This window comes from Protopterus annectens, chromosome 5.part0, assembly GCF_019279795.1.
Source record: "Protopterus annectens isolate FY-2018-M chromosome 5.part0, PAN1.0, whole genome shotgun sequence".
Lineage (NCBI taxonomy): Eukaryota > Metazoa > Chordata > Ceratodontiformes > Protopteridae > Protopterus > Protopterus annectens.
In genome coordinates this window covers 1902336448-1902355289 of record NC_056735.1, presented here as the reverse complement: position 1 = coordinate 1902355289, position 18842 = coordinate 1902336448, and the positions used below count along the sequence as shown (strand labels likewise).

At 40.4% G+C, this 18842-nt stretch overlaps 1 protein-coding gene across 1 annotated transcript in view; it reads left to right on the top strand.

Moving 5' to 3' along the window:
- The window catches only part of SIAH3 (siah E3 ubiquitin protein ligase family member 3), a 735965-nt gene extending 717378 nt beyond the window's left edge, over positions 1-18587 (top strand). Inside the window, exon 2 of the mRNA XM_044071716.1 lies at positions 17533-18587. Coding sequence (XP_043927651.1) covers positions 17533-18108 — 576 coding nt within the window. The 3' untranslated portion in view covers positions 18109-18587. The remainder of the gene's footprint in view (positions 1-17532) is intronic.
- Positions 18588-18842: the final 255 nt, after the last annotated feature.

The window sequence follows — 18842 nt, the reverse complement described above, 5'->3', positions numbered from 1 at the left end:
ATACACCCTACACTGATAAACTACATCACAGCAACCATGAAACTGTGGCAAACCACTTTGCAATTAAGCCATGATAAAGGACAAATTATTACTCCAAGTATAAAAATCCAAAGGGGGATATTCCAGGGTGACTCTCTGCCACCGCTGCTTTTTTGCTTAACCCTTAACCCATTAAGCTGTCTACTTAACAGGTTAGGTCATGTTTATAATTTGGCTCCCAGAAAGCAAAAATGTATAAAGACTTCTCATCTTCTCTTTGTCGATGATTTAAAACTGTATAGCTCATCAGATGAAGAATTGAAAGCACAGCAGCAAGTAGTCAAAACTTTTTCAGATGATATAAGAATGTCATTTGGTCTTGATAAATGTGCAAAAGCAACATTTAAAGTAGGAAAGCTGTAGCACCAAGAAAACATCAGTTAGACAAGAGTGTGATATAAAAGAATTTGGGCAAGAGGGAGTGTATAAATATTTGGTTATTGATGAGTTTGAACATGGTGAGAGAAACAGACAAATGTAGGTTTTGTAAAACATAATTGGAAACAGTTGCACAACTTATTGCTGGTTGTGACATACTAATGGCAGAACACTGGAAACCACAAAGCCAGCATCATAAAAATGATGAAGCTACCATCACATGGTGATCACCCATTACCAACAGTTCAAAGATAGATGTGAGAAAACCAGATATAATGGTCCAGGAAAAGAAAATGTTTAATCACTAACAGCATAAAATAACATAAAATCAGAGCAGCAATAATGTGAATTAAAATCAGTAATTTATCATGGACTATAAAATCTTAAAAAAGATGTGGTGGATTCTAAGTATTCTATAAAGGCTACAAGTTCTCGCTGTTCACCATTCCACAACAGGAAGATGTCATCCACAAAGCATTTATAAAGACAAATGTTATTGAATCAACCATGATATTTTCCTAAGTCATGATGTTGCTCCCAAAATGCCATGACTAAATTGGCATATGTGTTGGCACAAGGGGTGCCCATGGCAACCCCTTGCACCTGGCGATAATGCTTGTAAATCAGGTACAGACACCAACTGTAATCAAGACACATGGATTACAAAATAGGCTGTAAATGTCAACACATATATAAAAGTGTAAGTACCACTTCCCAAAAATGCATTTATAATCATTTTCTTTTCTTTATTTGTCATTTATTCCAATACAAACCACATACTTTCCCAAATTCTTCTTTATCTTTCTTATACTCTCTGTATTTTCTTCTTTTCCTTCACTCCATCAATGGCTTATTGAGCACTGAATCACTGAAGTTAATAGGTGGCTGCCCCTGGAGACGGGCAGAGATCTGTAGCATTCATGAGCTTGGGTTCCAGACTCAGTCTTTATGAAACTTTTCCCAATGTAAAAAACTCCATATTGGCAACCCTCCAAAAATCCAGTCTTCCAAATGGAATCTTAGGCATAAAGGAATGCTTGGTTTTCTTTGAAGATGAAGTATTCTCTTAACACAATACTGGGTGACCTCACCGTTGGAATATTTAGAGCTGTAGTGGTATGCAGGGTTAAAGGGACCTGCTCATATGCCAAAACATTTTGTGAAATTACTATGTTTTACAGGTTCGATAAGTCTGGTGCATTCAGAGTTGTTACTGGGGATTTTTCTAGTGAAGAATGTGCTGCTGGGAGGCATCATGAGCCCTACTGTCTTTTTCCTTAAATACAGCAGAGCAGGTACTGGTGAGAAGACTTGTGTCAGGCCACGTGAGGATGGGAGAGAGCACACAGCTGGTAATTTGGTTGAATGCTAAGATTTTGACTACCAGTCCCAGCCAGGCTGTACAGCAGCAAGTGCCGCCCTTTCACTACCCACAATCCAAGTAAGCAGGAATGTAATCTAACCTCTCGTAAAGGAACCTGCTACTAAACTTGAAATTTTTATTAACTGAAAAAAAATTATAATAAATACTGACAGTAATATTAACTACCCAAAATATTCTGACACTTCCTGAGTCAAGTTTGGTTCATAAGTTCATAGGTGTGTACTAGGCTAATGACCGCAAGCTCCTTTTTAAGCCTAGCCATGCATCCCAAATCTCATACAAGTTCTGGTAGCCTTGGTAACTGTAAGCAGGGCTAGGGAGATGAGCCATTTACAGACTGCCTCCGTCCAGTAGAGACATAGGTGCCAAACCAGGGGTGAATTTCTCGTTCCCCATCCAATTGTCCAAGTTACACTCGAATTGGGTTAGAGAAGAACTCTGCTTCACATGGATGGGGAGCCTTTTCCAGAGATAGGGTGGTCTCTGGGATACATGCCTTTCTCAAGCAGGTCTTATTTATATCACGGGCAAGGTTTAATCTTTAGAGTGAGCAATTCTGGTGCTGTTTGTTTTGTGGATATGCAGGAGGTCCATCAGGGTGGGATCTGACATTGCCTTGGATGCCAGACATAGATCTCCCCTCAACATCCTATAGAAGCCATAATACAGGTATAGAGCCTTGGCGTGGTCTGGATAGAACATGTTACTTATGTCCTGTATTCTTTTAGTGAGGAACCTCTGTGGACATTCCAGTTGTTGGATGTGCCTAGTTAGGTACATATCAAAAGGGGCATTGTACTCCGTGATAGGTTTGATGAATGCTGAATACAGTGGAACAATGATCAGTTGGACCTGGATGCCATTCCTTTGTTTATAAGTTGCACAAATTGGAATGATTTCCTGATTACTGTAGACATGTGATGGTCAAAGGCTAGATTACTGTCTGTGTGGCCCCAAATCAATAACTACTGGGTCAGCTCTTAGGGGTGTGCTGTCAATATGATAGTTACTAAGGATGGATGACTTCCCAAGCCATACTATTATGAATTTCTTGGCATTTAGTTTTAGCCCATGGCTCTGACATCAGTTATTTGCCTGTGTCGACCCTTCCTGGAGAGCATTTGTGTATTGGGGAATTCTATGACTCCTAATTTGCAAGCATCTGCAAATTTAGCCAGTCAGCAGCCCTTGACATTGGCCTTGACTTCATAGAAGTAAGCACCAAAAAGGAGCATCCCAGGATGATCCTTGAGGGACTCCACTTGTGATTCCCCAGTTCTAACTTCCTGGGCCCTGTCTGTGAGTCAGCTAACTATCCACCAGGTGACATAAGGGTTTATACCTAACCTCTTGAGTTTCTCAACAATGCCCAAGTGAGATATTGTGTCAAACGCCTTGACCAGGTCAAGATAGGCACTGTGAACTATTTTGCCCTCATCCATTGCTTTGGTGACCTTCTCAAAGATGTCCACCAGGCTGAGTAGACATGCCCTGCCCTTGACAAACCCAAATTGGATTGGGCCCAGTGTCTGGAGGTTTCCTATGGCATTATTGATCATTTCTATGATAATTATTTCCATGGCTTTGCATGTGAGACCAGTGAAAATTATGGGTTTGTAGTTTCCAGGGTCTATAGATGATCCACTTTTCTGCAGAGGGATGACTGTTGCTGTTCTCCATTCATGAGGCACAAAGCCTGTTTGGGAGCTACAGTTAAATAGCAATTCCATAGGGCCTGATAGGTCATTTGTGCTATTTATAAGGTGTCCTGGGATATGTTCTGGGCCCTTTGATGCAGTGTTCTTAGCTTTAAAGAGAGCACTGAGGACCTGCTCCCTAGTGATAGTAGGGGAAGTTATATTTGATAGTGTTTCCTGAAGGGAGGTTGAGGAGAGAGATGGCTAAAGTTAGAGTTGAATTTGACAGCCATTAAGTTTGTAATATCTTCTGGCTCAGTATAGGTAGCTCCATTAACAGTGAGCTCCACCAATAATTGTGTGTTCACTTTGAGGTTGAAGACATAGCTAAAAGATGCCTTGTGGTTGTCCTTGGCCTGGGAGGCACTTACCTTCAGTATGCTTTATTTGTCCTCAGAGTTGTTTGTTTAGTTTGATGAGAGTGCTTTTATCCTGCTGGGTACTGCACCTCCTAATTTTTGCCATGATTTTCTTCCTTATGTTATACAGTTTATTAATACTGTGATTCCACCAGGGTGGCTTGTTGTTTGAGGTACATCTTCCTAGTGGGTACAGCTGCCTCTATACAGCTCTTAACATGATTGTATAGGTTTTTTGTGTTCAAATCTGTGTAGGTAGCAGTGTCCTCAAGGTTTATGAGACTTGAAATTTTGCCAGGTTATCACTTAACTCTAGGAAATTGGCCTTAGAGTAGCTCCTGAACATTCCAGGATTAGCCGAGGTTCTGAGTTTTTTTTTTACTTTAAAGAACACCATTTTGTGGTGTGACCTTACTACAGAAGACATTACATTGTGGGGTTGTGAAGCACTCTTCCATATTAGTGAGGCCCAGATCCAGTATGTTTACACCCCTGGCTGGCGTAGTAACAATCTGGTCCAGGGGGTTTGTGTTTGCAAAATCCAGAAATCTCTATGCCTGCATGTTTGGTGTTGTATATGACTTTGTAAGTGTGTGAGCAAATATCTCTCAGGAAGAAGGCGTTACCGCAATAAGAAGTGTGTCAGAAAAAAATGCATTTTTGTCACACTCACATTCACCCAAATTCATATGTGCAGTACATTAATGATGGAAATAATCATTAAATAGTGATTGTATGTCTATATAGAAATGACATACTGCAAAATCACTGACATTCTTAAGAAAAAAAAAGTAGAAGCAATACATCATGTCATAAAAAAGTACCCAACATATCTACACACTTCCCTAAATTATATGAAAAACAGTACAATTCTAAACAAGTCAAACTAATAATAAAAAGGTATTTGAGGAGGCTGCATGTAAGTGCTGTTATCATCTTAACATATGGGGGTGTCTGCAGCTCCTCTTACCACTCCGCTTATATATTGCATATGCAACTGAAAAGAAAAGGCAGGGGTTACCGTGGGAGTGACACTCCTCCTGATATGTTAAGGATTTACATAATGAGTCAGTTAGGAATGGCAAGGGTTACTGTCAGACTCACTGTCAAAGCATTCAGGCCTCAACCACCACCTGCACTACTGCTAAATCGGTAGTTGTAATCTTAACAATTGCCCTAATCTGTATAAAACAATCACCCTGATGAGATATGGTAACAGACTTGAATTTGCTAGACTAACACTATCTTTGATGAAAGTAAAACAGAAGGATAAAGGACAAGCTCACGTTGCTGAGATTATTATGGACTGTTTGTGTAAGATTCTGGAAGAAGAAGAAGGAGGAGGGGGTGTATCATCTGCATAACATTCTGACCCCATGTTCATGTGGACCTCTGCAACTTACTGGATGTAGGTTGTTGTTGCATACTTCTGTGCCCTCTTTTACGGCATTTGATAAACTCCCTGTGGCTGAGGTACACTAGCAAATTCTGGATGGAGCAGTAGAGATGTCACTTGAAGAACACATATCATTGTATAGATATTTGTTGCAATCTGTGCTGAACTGCTGGTAGCAGCTTTAGTGCATTATAGTTCATCTCTCTATACATTCTAATCATATTTCCCAGGCCACCTTATTTCTAATATTACTAACTACCCAAATTATGGTATATGCCTTTTTCTTCTTTCAGTTTATATCACATTATTTGCTTGTATAATTTGTACTTAATTTTTGATCATTGTTATTAGTTGAACCAAACTTCTCCTAGGTTTTGAGAAAATATATAAGCTGACTTTTTCACCATCAAACTTCTTTCGCTCAATCTTCCCATCTCTTGTCTTCTTCCTGTCTCTCCTAAATCTGTTTACCAAATTATCTTCTGCTTTCATCCACATCTGCCCAAATGACTGTAATCTGTTCTCTTTGACCTTCTCTGCAATCTGATCTACTTTCTGCTCTGATGTCCTCATTTGTTTGTCTGTCCCATAGTTTGCATCCTACCACCCATCTCAGGCACTTCATCTCCATCACATCTAGCTTCCTCAGCTTCTCTGCTTTGACTGCTCAGGTTTCTATACCATAGAAAAGTACTGTCACACTGCTGTTTTATGCACCTTACTTTTCAGATTATCATTCTTCTGTCATACAGTACTCCTGACACAGTGCGCCAGGTGGCTGCAGCCCCTCTGATTATAGCTATGACCTCCTCATTCATACTTCCCTTTGCCTCAACCCCGCTTCCCAAATACATAAATACAATAATGTAAATCATGTTGGGAGGGTGGCTTAACACAAGGTGCAGGGTTTGAGTCTCACAAGGGATAATTGGCTAGGCTTAAAATGGCTCGCAAGGGCAATTAGCCTAGTACTAATCTATGAACCTAAAGCTATTAAGTTGTTCCACTATATTCTCATCTATCCCAATGTTCAATTTCCTCCATTTGCTGGCATGACTACCGTCTTGTCTGTGTTCAATTTCATCCCATGTGCCTTCAGTTTTGTATTACATTCCCCTATCATTTGCTAAAGTTCATTTTCAAGGCTAGCTTGTAATGACACATCATCTGCATACAGCAGCTTTGTTGATCTGTCTCCTCCCAACCTATTTGCTAATGTAGTTCATCACCAGTATGAACAGCAGTGGACTCAGAGCTGAGCCCTAATGCACACCAACTCCCACTGGGAATCCAACTGTGAGTCTGAACACTGTTCATACTTGTGTCATTAAGTCATTGTCCATAGCTAGACACTAGTTGCCTAAATGATCTCAACTGATTCTTTTCAACCCAGAGAAAGGCAGTCTATGTACTCCAAGATCCTTCTGAATTGCTGAGATCCTCCATGTATCATGGAGAAATGAGCCTGAAAATCTTGTGAATGAACCTCATTTTCCCTGCTTGTAACCATGATTTCATCCAGTCAGGACAACCCAAAGTTAATGGACATAGTTGGGGATGAGGGCATAGACTGATTGACATGCTACTACTCACTTCTCACTATACTGCTGTAGTAGACCACATTGCCTGCAGTACTGCTGCCATTACACTCACCTGCTGGCCAGCCTTGTCTTCTCCTCTGCTATCCTTTATGAACAGGATTCTGATATTAAATTCATTCAGCTGAGGGCACATCTCTCAACTGTCCAGATTTCCACAGAATGTCCAGATATTTACCTCAAAATTTCAGTCTGTTCTTCATAACATTTTTGGTTTTCTGGCAAATCACTGGGATGATCTGAGGAATGAAATTAGTAAGTGGTGTCATATATTTGAGTTTCAGACTTCATATACTTTAGAAAATACATTTTAATACATGCCTTTTTATTCTAGCAACTTTCTAAGTTTATAAAAATAATATTTAAAGTCTGTCCTTATTTGTGGGCCTTTGTACCCCCATTATGTTAGGCTCTGTCCAGATTTCTTAGGTTAAGAGATTGAGAGGTATAACTGAGTGTAACTACTCACTGGCACCTAAAGAGGAAAATTGTCAGAGAACCATAAGCTTTGATTTGTAGGTGATCATTTTCATCTCAAGTACCTCATAATCAACAACAGATCACTCGAGTACGTGCCAATGTTCACAGTCATTTGAAATCAAAAGGACAATGCTGTCTGCAAATTATTGCAACCTTCATGTCCCCGATGTGGATACACACTCCACATATTGGCTGTACCTTCACATTTTGTCCTCGGAAATCTGAAATTGGAGTAGAGATAAGACGCACCCTTTTTAAGGCCCTGACCTGGACCACACGTGACTTAATATAGAGAATGAAGACACAAATCTTTCAACTCTTTTTCCATAAATACAGGGATCGTGTAGGACACAGTAGTATCCCTACTGCAACATTTGTTATTTGGGCTACCTCGGAATAAAGAGAGGGACACAGACTGAAAACAGGAAGCTTCATCAGCATGTACTAGAGACTGCTCAATACATATGAGACAACTGACCACATGGTGTACATTCTGAACAAACTGACACAGGATAGGGGTTCCAAAAGCTATGTACCTATGTTACACCTACATATTTCAGAACATGGCATTTCCAGATTGTATAAAAGTAGATTCTGTACATAAATGCATAACATTTAATGACAAAACTCTTGCTTTTTTTTTTTTTTTGCATGTCTGAATATTGCTTCAGTAAAACAACACACTTCTGGGTTTGTTGTTTAGAATTTTAGATACAAAGATATTAAAACATTATTTATTTGCATTCATATAGAAGGCCAAGTATGTTATTATTTCATTAACAGCATACTCAAGAAATGCAGTTTATCGGTTCATAGGTAGGTACTAGGCTATCAGCCCTAGGGCCTATATAAGCCTAGCCAACAAGGTTCCCTGGCTTTTGCCACCCAAGAAAGTTATTTTCATGTGCCCCAGTCAAGCAGAGCCACAGTAGTGATCCCCAAGGTGAATTTCCTAATTCCCATCCATTCATCAAGATTTTTTTGAAGAGTGCTAATGAGGAACTTTGCTTGATATAGACGGGCAGCTTGTTCCAGAGTATGGGAAGTCTCTGGGACAGGAATCTATCCCTCCAGCATGATGTTCTTCGTGTTTCACTGTTGCAGTCATTACATTTGGGTAATCTACTGGCAGGTTGCCCTCAGTCAGCCTGAATATCAAAGTCTTGGGTCCTGCATCGATTGCTGTCTCCTCTTCCATGACGTCAGGCCATCAGGGGTATAAAACATGCAGTCGACACCATTTTATTCAGTCTTTCTTGCCGCACGGTGCCTGAAGCAGAAGCAGTTTGCAAGTGCCGGTTGGCCGACTCCTGAAATATCTGCATTCGAGTTTCAGAACCGAAGTCTTCAATTAAAGCTAAGTACCCCATTGGGGAAACTTTTTCTTGCTCCTTACCGATGTCAGTAAAAGTTAATAATTGCATTACTTGTGTGAAGCAAATACCTCATAAGGATTTTCATTTGTACTGTATTCCTTGCCTAAGCCCATATCATAACGTGCCTTGCCATTGGTTTTGTGCTAGATTTAACCAATGCACTATTAAGCGTCGGTATAGTTTTGCTTCAAAACATTTTGGATCCAGATTTAATTACCCTGAAATGTCATTGGATAGCATTCCAACTACCGGAGTTCACAAAAAATGCAAAGAAAAAGACAGAGACAGACCGTCGAGGTCCAAAACTGACAACAAAGCTTCTCCTAAGCCAGTCGCCGGTTCACTGGTACTCAGTGAGGTGCTTTTGCAGCCCCTGATACCCACTACTTTTGAGTCGCAGGCCTCTACCAAGACCCATGCAGAGTCTGGTATGCCACGAGATTCTCAGAGTATTGAACTTGCGGATGTCTGTCCCTCGGATGGGTCCGGAGCCACTGAGCAGGCACCAGCTTCTGAGGGTGTTTTCAGGCCTCAACATTTCTATATAAAACGACACCAGCTTCAAAAACAAAAACAAAAACAACTTCTAGGTCTAAAAAAATGACGCATGAGTCACGTGCCCAGGCCCCTATGCCTAAAAAACAGATGATCAAAATGACTGAGGACTTAATTACCTTGATCAGGGGTTCCCAACCTTCTCCCTGCTAAGAGGCCTAGGCAAGACACTGATTATGAATCTTCAGATCAGGTTTCTATTTCTTCTGATTCCTCTTCTGATCAGGAATTTTCTATACCACCCTATGAGGATTCAGATGCAGAAGAATCCATCCCATCTGCATCTCCTCCTGAGGATTATTCTTTTGGAGAAACCTTGCATACTTTAAGGGAAAATGTTCATTGGGAGAGTCAGGATTTCTCTGAATCAAAAAAGAGGCTTAGGGATTTCCTTTTTCTTCCTCAGCATAGGCCTTTGGCTATAACCTCCTGTATTAGACATTGCTGATGATGTGTTTTCGGAATCAAGCATGGATCCTGATTCCCTACCTCCGGCTCCTAGTAAGCCAGACAGATTAATATCAACAACAATAATACAATAATATATTAATATGTAAACAGGGTTCCTGACTCCCACAAATTTTTATTCAAAAATCCTGCTGCTGATCCTGAAACTATCTCACAGGGTCCCAAAGGTGTAAAGGCCTCTACAGCCAAAAACCTTACCCCCTCTGATAGAGATTCCAGGGCGCTGAGTAGATGGGGAAAGAAGGTTTATACGTCTGCAAATTTGTCAATTAGGGCCTTAAACTGCCAGTTTCATATGCTTAAATATCAACACCATGTTATGGGCTTATTGAAACAGAAAATGATGTTGATTTCTGATTGTGTAGAAAATAAAGAATTACAGGAATTATTGCATGCAGCAGGGCAGGTTGGAAAGCATAGTTTGCAATGTGGTTTTGATTCCTTGGAGCCCTCTTGCAGGGCCACAGTTACTGGATCTGTGATTAGAAGGCATTTCTGGCGCAAGGAGCAAAATCTACCTGATCATGTTAAAGCTAAATTGTTGGATGCACCTTTACAGCATGATACTCTGTTTGGTAATAAGGCAGAAGAGGGTTTAAAGAAAATGGAAGACAGAGCTAAATCTATGCAAACTGTAAAAGATTTCTTACAAGTGCAGCTACCCAGATTCAGTAGGCACTGGCCTTCTAAAAACTGGTCCTTTCCTGTGTCCAACAGAGCCTCACAAGGCAAATCCAGGTGCTCAAAAGGCTATAGATACCAATCACAGGGTTCTTACAGGTCAAAGCAATGGGGTGGCTCTACCTCCAAATCTGGAGGAAACAAAGCACAACCCTACAGTAAGCAGTCTCAATGGCTTCCCTCTACCATCACCAAGAACTTATCTTTTGGCAGCCCCCTTGGGGGTAAAATTAGCACTTCATGCTCAAAATTGGCAGTTAATTACCCAGGACAAGTGGGTATTAAACATAGTATCCCAGGGGTACAGATTTCATTTCCATACTTTAGCAATTCCAAACGGTTGGCCAGATCTGCCACAAAATCAATGGGCAGAGGCTCAGAAACAAGTTACGTCCCTCATGGATATGTGGGCTATTCAACCAGTACCAGAACAGGAAAAAGGACAAGGTTTTTATTCAATACTGTTCCTGGTACCCAGAAAAGACAATGCCTGGCATCTAATACTGGACTTATCGATTTTGAACAAGTTCTTGGACATTCCAAAATTCAAAATGCTGACTTTACAACAGCTACTGCATATGCTGGGCAGGAATGCTTGGTTAGTGACTCTAGACTTAAAAGAGGCATACCTGCATATCCCAATAAAGGAGTCATGCAGAAGATACCTCCGCTTCAAGGCAGGTTTTTTGCATTACCAATTCTCTGCACTGCCCTTTGGCTTAACTACTGTGCCCAGGGTCTTTACAAAGTGCCTGGCACCAGTAATTGCATTCTGCAGACAAAGAAGCATTCAAATTTACCCTTATCTGGATGACTGTCTCATTCAAGCAGAGGACAAGGACACTCTTCTTCAACATCTGGCATTTGTAAAAAGGCTTCTAACATGCCTAGGGTGCACAATAAATGAAAAGAAATCCCAACTGGTACCCTCTCAAATTCCTGAGTGCAAGCTTGAATACAACTGCCCAGATGGCTTACCTTACGCCAGACAAACAAAGGCAACTGACATACTTCAAACAAATGGCAACAAAAACCCAGTTATCTGCAAGACAAATTCTGCAGGCTTTGGGGTTCAAGGTATCCTGCATTCTACTAATTCCATATGCAAGACTGCATATGAGGAAACTTCAATGGTATCTAAAAAGTTTATGGAGTCAACATTGTCACAGTCTGGAAACAATGATTCCTCTCATTCCCTGCCTTCAACAGGAGTTTCTTTGGTGGGCAGAGACATGTCACCAAAACAAGGGACGGTCTTTCACTCTACTCCCTGCCACCCAAACCCTAACTACAGATGCGTCAGACTATGCCTGGGGGGCCCACCTGGCGGGGAGATGCATTCGGGGAATATGAAACCCAAAACAAATGCATCTGCATATCAACCAGAAAGAGATGCTAGCTGTTCAGAATGCCCTGACAGCCTTCAAGGACTTACTTCATCCAAGACAACTAATGATAAAGATGGACAACAGCACTGTTATGTGGTACATAAACAAGCAGGGGGTACACATTTCTACCCCCTTTGCAGACTAGCCATGGCATTGTGGGACACAGCCTTGACTTACCAAGTACATCTTCAAGCACAATTCCTGCCAGGAAAACAAAATACTCTGGCAGACGACATAAGCAGAAATCTTATGGACCCTCACGAGTGGAAACTGGATCCACAAGTCTTCAGCATGGTAACACAGAAATGGGGGAGCCCAGACATAGATCTATTTGCCTCTCCCCAAAATTATCAACTGGACAAATTCTGCACAAGAACTTATCACAGACAAGCATGGATAGTGGATGCCCTATCCTTCAGTTGGAAAAACCTATCAGTCTACGCCTTTCCTCCTCTGCCTCTTCTCCCCAAGGTTTTACTAAAGGTCAGACAGGAAAAACCAAAAATTATCCTAATTGCCCTGGACTGGCCTCACCAGCACTGGTACCCAATTCTAAGGAATATGTCTCAACTTCCTCCTTGGTACTTGCCTCAGATACCACATCTACTGTCTCAGCAGAGCAATCAAATTCTGCACACTCAGCTCCAAGCTCTGAACCTGGCAGCATGGCTGATCATGTAATTATTCAAACAACACCTCTCAGTAAATCTGTGATGGATGTCATTTTGGAAGCCAGAAGGCCTAGTACTAGAAAATTGTATGCTGATAAATGGAAGAGATTCTGTGCTTGGAACCAAGCACAAGGAAAGGACACAGCAAAACCAAATATTCCTCAGATTTTACAATACTTGACTGAGATGCTTGACAAGGGCCTATCTTTTTCTTCAATAAAAATCCATGCCTCTGCCATCTCAGCTCATTACAACATGGAGCCTCCCATTTTTTTCTCATCCTCTGCTAAAACAGTATCTTAGAGGGGCCAAAAATTTAAGGCCCACCAGAAGATCACCAACTCCTGCATGGGACCTCAATTTTGTGCTGGAAAAACTCGCCCTGCCTCCTTTTGAACCAGCAGCTACTGCGGATATAAAGTTTTTATCTTGGAAAACAGCTTTCCTTTTGGCAATCACAAGAAGGGTTTCAGAACTACAGGCCCTCATGGCTGTGGAACCTTTTATTACATTTTACCCGGACAGGGTGTCCCTCAGGACCAATCCTTCCTTTATGCCTAAGGTGGTATCCAGTGTGGCTCTTAACTAAACTATTCACCTGCCAACATTTTACTCAAGTCCGCAGAACAAGGGGGAACAGATTCTGCATTCAATGGACTTATACAGGTAACTAAAACTCTACTTAAACAAGATCAAATCTCTAAGAAAGTCTGAGCAACTACTGGTGGCATTTGCTGCAGGATCATAGGGGAAGGCTATATCAAAGCAGACTATTTCTAAGTGGATAAGCCACTGCATTTGTTTCTGCTACTTGCATCACGGTAAACCAGTGCCCAAGGGAATCAGGTCACATTCCACCAGGGTTGCCTCTACCTCAGCAGCCTTTCTCAGAGGAGTTCCAACCAAAGACATTCTAGAAGCTGCTACTTGGAGCTCTCTTCATACTTTTATAAAGCATTATCATTTGTCTGTCTTCTCTAAGTCCAGGGCAGGCTTTGCCACTGCAGTTCTGCAGGGCCTTATAGCCGCTCCTAATGCTATTTAGTTCCATCCTCCCATCCATAGCTTTAGGATTCTACCCAGATGTAATGACTGCAACAGTGAAACACGAAGAACATAGTACAGTTGTGTACACTTACCATAAATGTAGATGTTCGTGTGTATTCACTGTTGCAGTCCGGGTTACCCACCCGCCATCCCCCTTCTTTCTAGAAATTTTCTTTCCTTCACTATATTCTAAAGCCTTTGTGGTGTATTTGCTTTTATATGAAGGTAAAGTTTATGTTGCTAAAAGTGCATTTACATATATATTGCTGTTTATATATATATATATATATATATATATATATATATATTTTTTTTTTTTTTTTGCTCCCTATTTGGGGGTACCTGACATCTGGGGCAAGAAAAACTGAATAAAATGGCATCGGCTGCATGTTTTATACCCCTGACGACCTTACGTCATGGAAGAGGAGACAGCAACCGACGCAGGACCCAAGACTTTGGAGTTCAGGCCGACTGAGGACAACCTGCCAGCAGGATTACCCAAATGTAATGACTGTAACAGTGAATACACTCGAACATCTACATTTATGGTAAGTGTACACAACTGTACTTTCTATTTATTCTGGTGACAAGGTTTAGGTCCCTAGAGCATGTATCCTGGAAGGATTGGGATTTCTTTAGCTGTAGCGTTTATACATTTATAAAATGGTGGGGGATAGACCCACTTTTTTGACCAAAGTGGGGAAAAATTTGAAAACTATACTGGAGGGGATTCAGCTAAATACAGAAGATAATGGAGCTGTGGGTACCAAAGCTTGTGGTGGATGTAAACAGTGTAAATTCATTTTACAAGAGCCTTCAGTCACTTTATCTAATTATGTGAGTAGTTTGTAATACAAAAAGAATAGTTTACCTTGCTAAATGTAATACCTGTACTGTTTTCTACATAGGTAAAACTGAGAGGGCATTGAAATCTAGAACATATGAATACATATATGATATAAAAATTAAAAAAGAAACCAATGCCCTCTACAGACATAGCAAGGTATGCGACAAATTTTCTGGTTTTAAATTTGGCATTGCAGATGAAGTTCAGATTAATTTAAAGGGTTGTGATTGGAAAAATATATTAAACAAAAAAGAATTGATGTGGCAACTGTGGTTGGCAGCTAACACACATCCAGATCTTAATGATTTTGTTTCAATCACACCTGTGTTGAAAGAAAAGGCAGCTAAAGTCTAATTACCTTTTCTACATAAAGATATTTTTATATTTGTATATTTTTACCTTAAGTAATGCATATTTTTTATTCTGTCTGATGGATGACAAAATGTGTTAGATTTCTAACTCATGCTCATATATACAACCTATATGCTTCAAGTTTTATAAACAAAAATTCTTGTTTTTATATGCAACCACACTGGGCAGCACTATTTTTGCCATTAATTATTATTAAATGCTATGCATTTTATTGGTATTGATTGACATACTATGTGTCCTATCAGGTTTGGCTTGACACTATTTAAATGGAGTGTGTATAATTTTAATTGTTCTGAGGAAGTCAATGTGTATTGATGAAAGCGCTAAACATATATGTTCTGTGGACTTTTTTATTAAAGAATACCAAACTACATTCCAGGGACCAGTGTCTTCATCTTGGTGCTATTTTTGGTTACTAGTGTTGTTATATAGCACCAACCACTTTTGTATTTGTCATCTGTGAACTTCATCAGCCAGAGGCCCTCTGTGTTGGCCCTTACTTCAGAGAAGTAGATAACAAACAGGAGAGGACCCAGGACTGAACCCTGTAGTACTTCACTTGTCACTGGTTTGAGGTCAGATTTGGAGTCTGCAACCTTTACAGTGTGGGTTCTGTTAGTGAGCCAGTTGGCAACCCATCTTGTGACATATAGATTTATACCCAGTTTAGTGTGTTTATCTATAATTCCAGAATGGGGGATGGTGTCGAATGCCTTGGTGAGGTCAATATAGGCTGTGTGAACTGCCTTATCCTCGTCTATGGCTTTGGTGACTGTTTCAAAGAAGTCAATCAGGTTCAGGAGGTATGATCTGCTTTTCACAAACCCGAACTGGGTGGGTTCCAGAGTTTGGAAGTTACCTATGTCTTTGTTTATGAGTGCCATGATGATGCGTTCCATGGCCTTCCAGACCAGGCTCATCAGGCTAATAGGGCGATAGTTCCTGGGGTCCGTTGTGGCTCCCCCTTTCTGGAGTGGTATAACTGTTGCTGTGTGCCATTCAGTGGGTACAAAGCCTGATGTGAGGCTATGATTGAACATGGTGCTTAGGTGGGGGGCCAGTTCATTCTAAAGTTTGTGTAGAATGCAGCCTGGGATGTTGTCCAGTCCCATGGAAGCTGTGTTCTTGGCTTTGGAGAGTTCAGTTTTTACCTGCGCAGTTGTGATTGCAGGGGCTCTGCATTCTTCCGGTATAGATATGGGCCCTTTAGGGGGTGAGAGGGTGGTAAAGTTAGCACTGCACCTATCAGCCAGGATGACAGCGATATCAGTTGGTTCTGTAATTTTCATGCCATTGTGCTGTAACTCAGAGCAGACCTGGGTGTTGCCATTGAGATTCTTGACATAGCTATAGAATGCTTTGTGGTTGTCCTTAGAAACAATGGCAATCTTGTTTTCATAGCTAGCTTTGGAGGATTTTATAAGGGATCTCAGTTTCTTACTGAGGCTGACCATGAAGCTCCTATACTCATGGGTTTTTAGCTTGGCGGATCCTGTTTGGGAGTCCTGCAGACTACTACAGCACCAGAAACAAGAAGGAGAGACTTTTTGCTGATCTAAGTACCTTTTCTGGCTTTCTCTTAACTGTTTTTTCTAATTGCACTTTAAAAAGCCATTTTTACTGGGTTCTGTTGTATTTCTGCTGCATTTTACTGTTAAATCATTTTACTGTGTGCGCACTTGATTTATCTGCTTAAAAATTCAAATTTAAACTGCATTTAGTACTTTAGGCATCACACTCAAGTGTGACAGCCTTTTCTGTGCATTTTTACTGTTTTAATTGCTTTTTGCTGCTTAATTTCTTAAAAAAAAACTGACTTGCAGCTGTCAGAGTATCCTATTGACATTCTAGGAAATCTTCCAAAATGAGTATTTGACAGTCTGTGATTTGTACTTTTATCTCCTAGGAATAATTTAAAATACATTCGTTATAGGACCATAATATCATGTTGCATTGAAGCTCTATTGGGTTGTTCCAAACTCAGATATTCTTCTGATCACCTACTACTGCTTCTGGCAAAGCCTTTGGGGCAAGGGGCACCTCATTGGATATCTCCCAAGACAAGTTTTTGGCCATCTTTTCCCTGGAGGTAGACATACTCACTTAAAAGTCTTGCTGTAGATTTTCTACTGTTATCAGGTTTTCATAACAAAAAGTCTGGGGTCACATTTCCTTCATGCAACTGCAAGTTGGATGGGCTGTTGAACCCTCTTTCATGATGTCAAACAGGCAAAGGTAATAACTTCTTTCTCAGCTGTAGGGGTATTATCTGTAGACAAAATCCACATGTTCATTGTTGTAAATCGTATTTGCATATGAAATGCAAATCAATAATGTTTTTTTCCTTCTACATGATCAAAACACAGGTCAAAGGTATTTGCAAGCCTTGGCTGTATTGTAGTCTTCTTGTAATCTTTTACAAGCCTGTACTATACTAGATAAAACCATGAAAGAAAAAAACATTTCAAGTACGGAGAGTCTTAACTTGTTGAGGTAGTAAGTCAATGACATTATTAAATATGAATGATAATTACTAGATATACTCCTAGACTGTAGACTGGACAAATAAAATGCATGCTCAAAACACATTTATTTTTTATAAATGAGAAAAATTAAGATGTGCAGTTTTGGTTGACTTAATTGCAGGTTTAAGCCTATTATACCAAACTAATGTCTGGGTCTAATTAACAAAAACGTTATAAAATAAAAAAAATGGTTTAGTTTTAATTATTGCTAGAACTTCTCAGTTACAGTCTACTATTATTAATGTCTCTATATCCCTGTTTTATGTTACAGGGTGTGCCTGCAGTATATGGAGCCTCTCACACTTCGATAGAAAAGCAGAAGACAGACACATTCCACAGCCAAAACCAACAAACTTCTATACAATGTCTTTGGCTTTCATGCAACTGGGAAGGTAGTCTCGAAGCTGTTGTACCACATGTGAGCCAATCACACAGAGTCACTATATTCCAAGGAGCAGAGGTTGTTTTGATGGCTACTGACATACACTTCACTGAAGCTGAAGATTGGACAATTGTGCAGTCATGTCATGGCCACCATTTTTTATTGGTATTAAGGAAGCAAGAAAAACATGAAGGCCACATACAGTTTTTTGCTACTGTAATGCTGGTTGGAACACCCTGCCAGGCTGAAAACTTTACCTACAGACTAGAACTGAGCAGAAATAAGAGGCGACTTAAGTGGGAGGCCACACCACGGTCAGTACTGGAAGGCGTGGACAGCATTATTCGTGATAACGATGGCCTAGTCTTCAATGAATCATTAGCATATTTGTTCTCAGACAATGGAATCCTTGCTTTAAGTGTCACAGTATCCACAGGCAAACATTCAGTGCAAAACGACAGCTAGAGATTTCAAACCTAGTACTTCCTACTTGTTTTATTTATTTATTTATTTATTATTTATTTATTTATTTTTGAACTGTGCATGCAGAGACATTTGAAATAATCTGTGATCTCAGACTTGCATACCTTACAGCTGCTACTGTCCAAAATGGATAATGTGCAAATCACCAGCAACCTAAACTTCCAAGGTTGATCACCTTCACTTATGTTTATAAAGTGTTTTAAAATAACATTGTCCCTTTAACATAGCATAGAAAATGTTTTCATCAATCAAAAAATGAAATAATCCAATGTCTTGGATTTTGCATGCTGCTGTAACTATTTGTCTCACTTGACAGGACTCTCATACTGTTGCAATAAGTACCCTTGTTTTGTCTTTCCTGTATTGTGTTATGCCAGGAAGCACTGCAGAATGACAAAAAAATATGTGCAGGCACTGTGTGTGTGTGTGTGTGTGTGTGTGTGTGTGTGTGTGTGTGTGTGTGTGTGTGTGTGTGCGTGTGTGTGTGTGCGCGTGTGTGTGTTGGACAATAACAAGTTGGGCATCATCTGGGTCATTAATGGATTTGGTTGTGATCCTGGTGGGCAGGGCAGCTATTTTCACTGGATGCCAAGATTCCATAGAACACTGGGCTAGTAAGTTTTGCCCCAGAATTATTTAGAATAATGTAATAAAAATAGGATGATGAGGACCTCAGGCAATAAACTACTGGCTTATACAGGGAGATACATGATCTG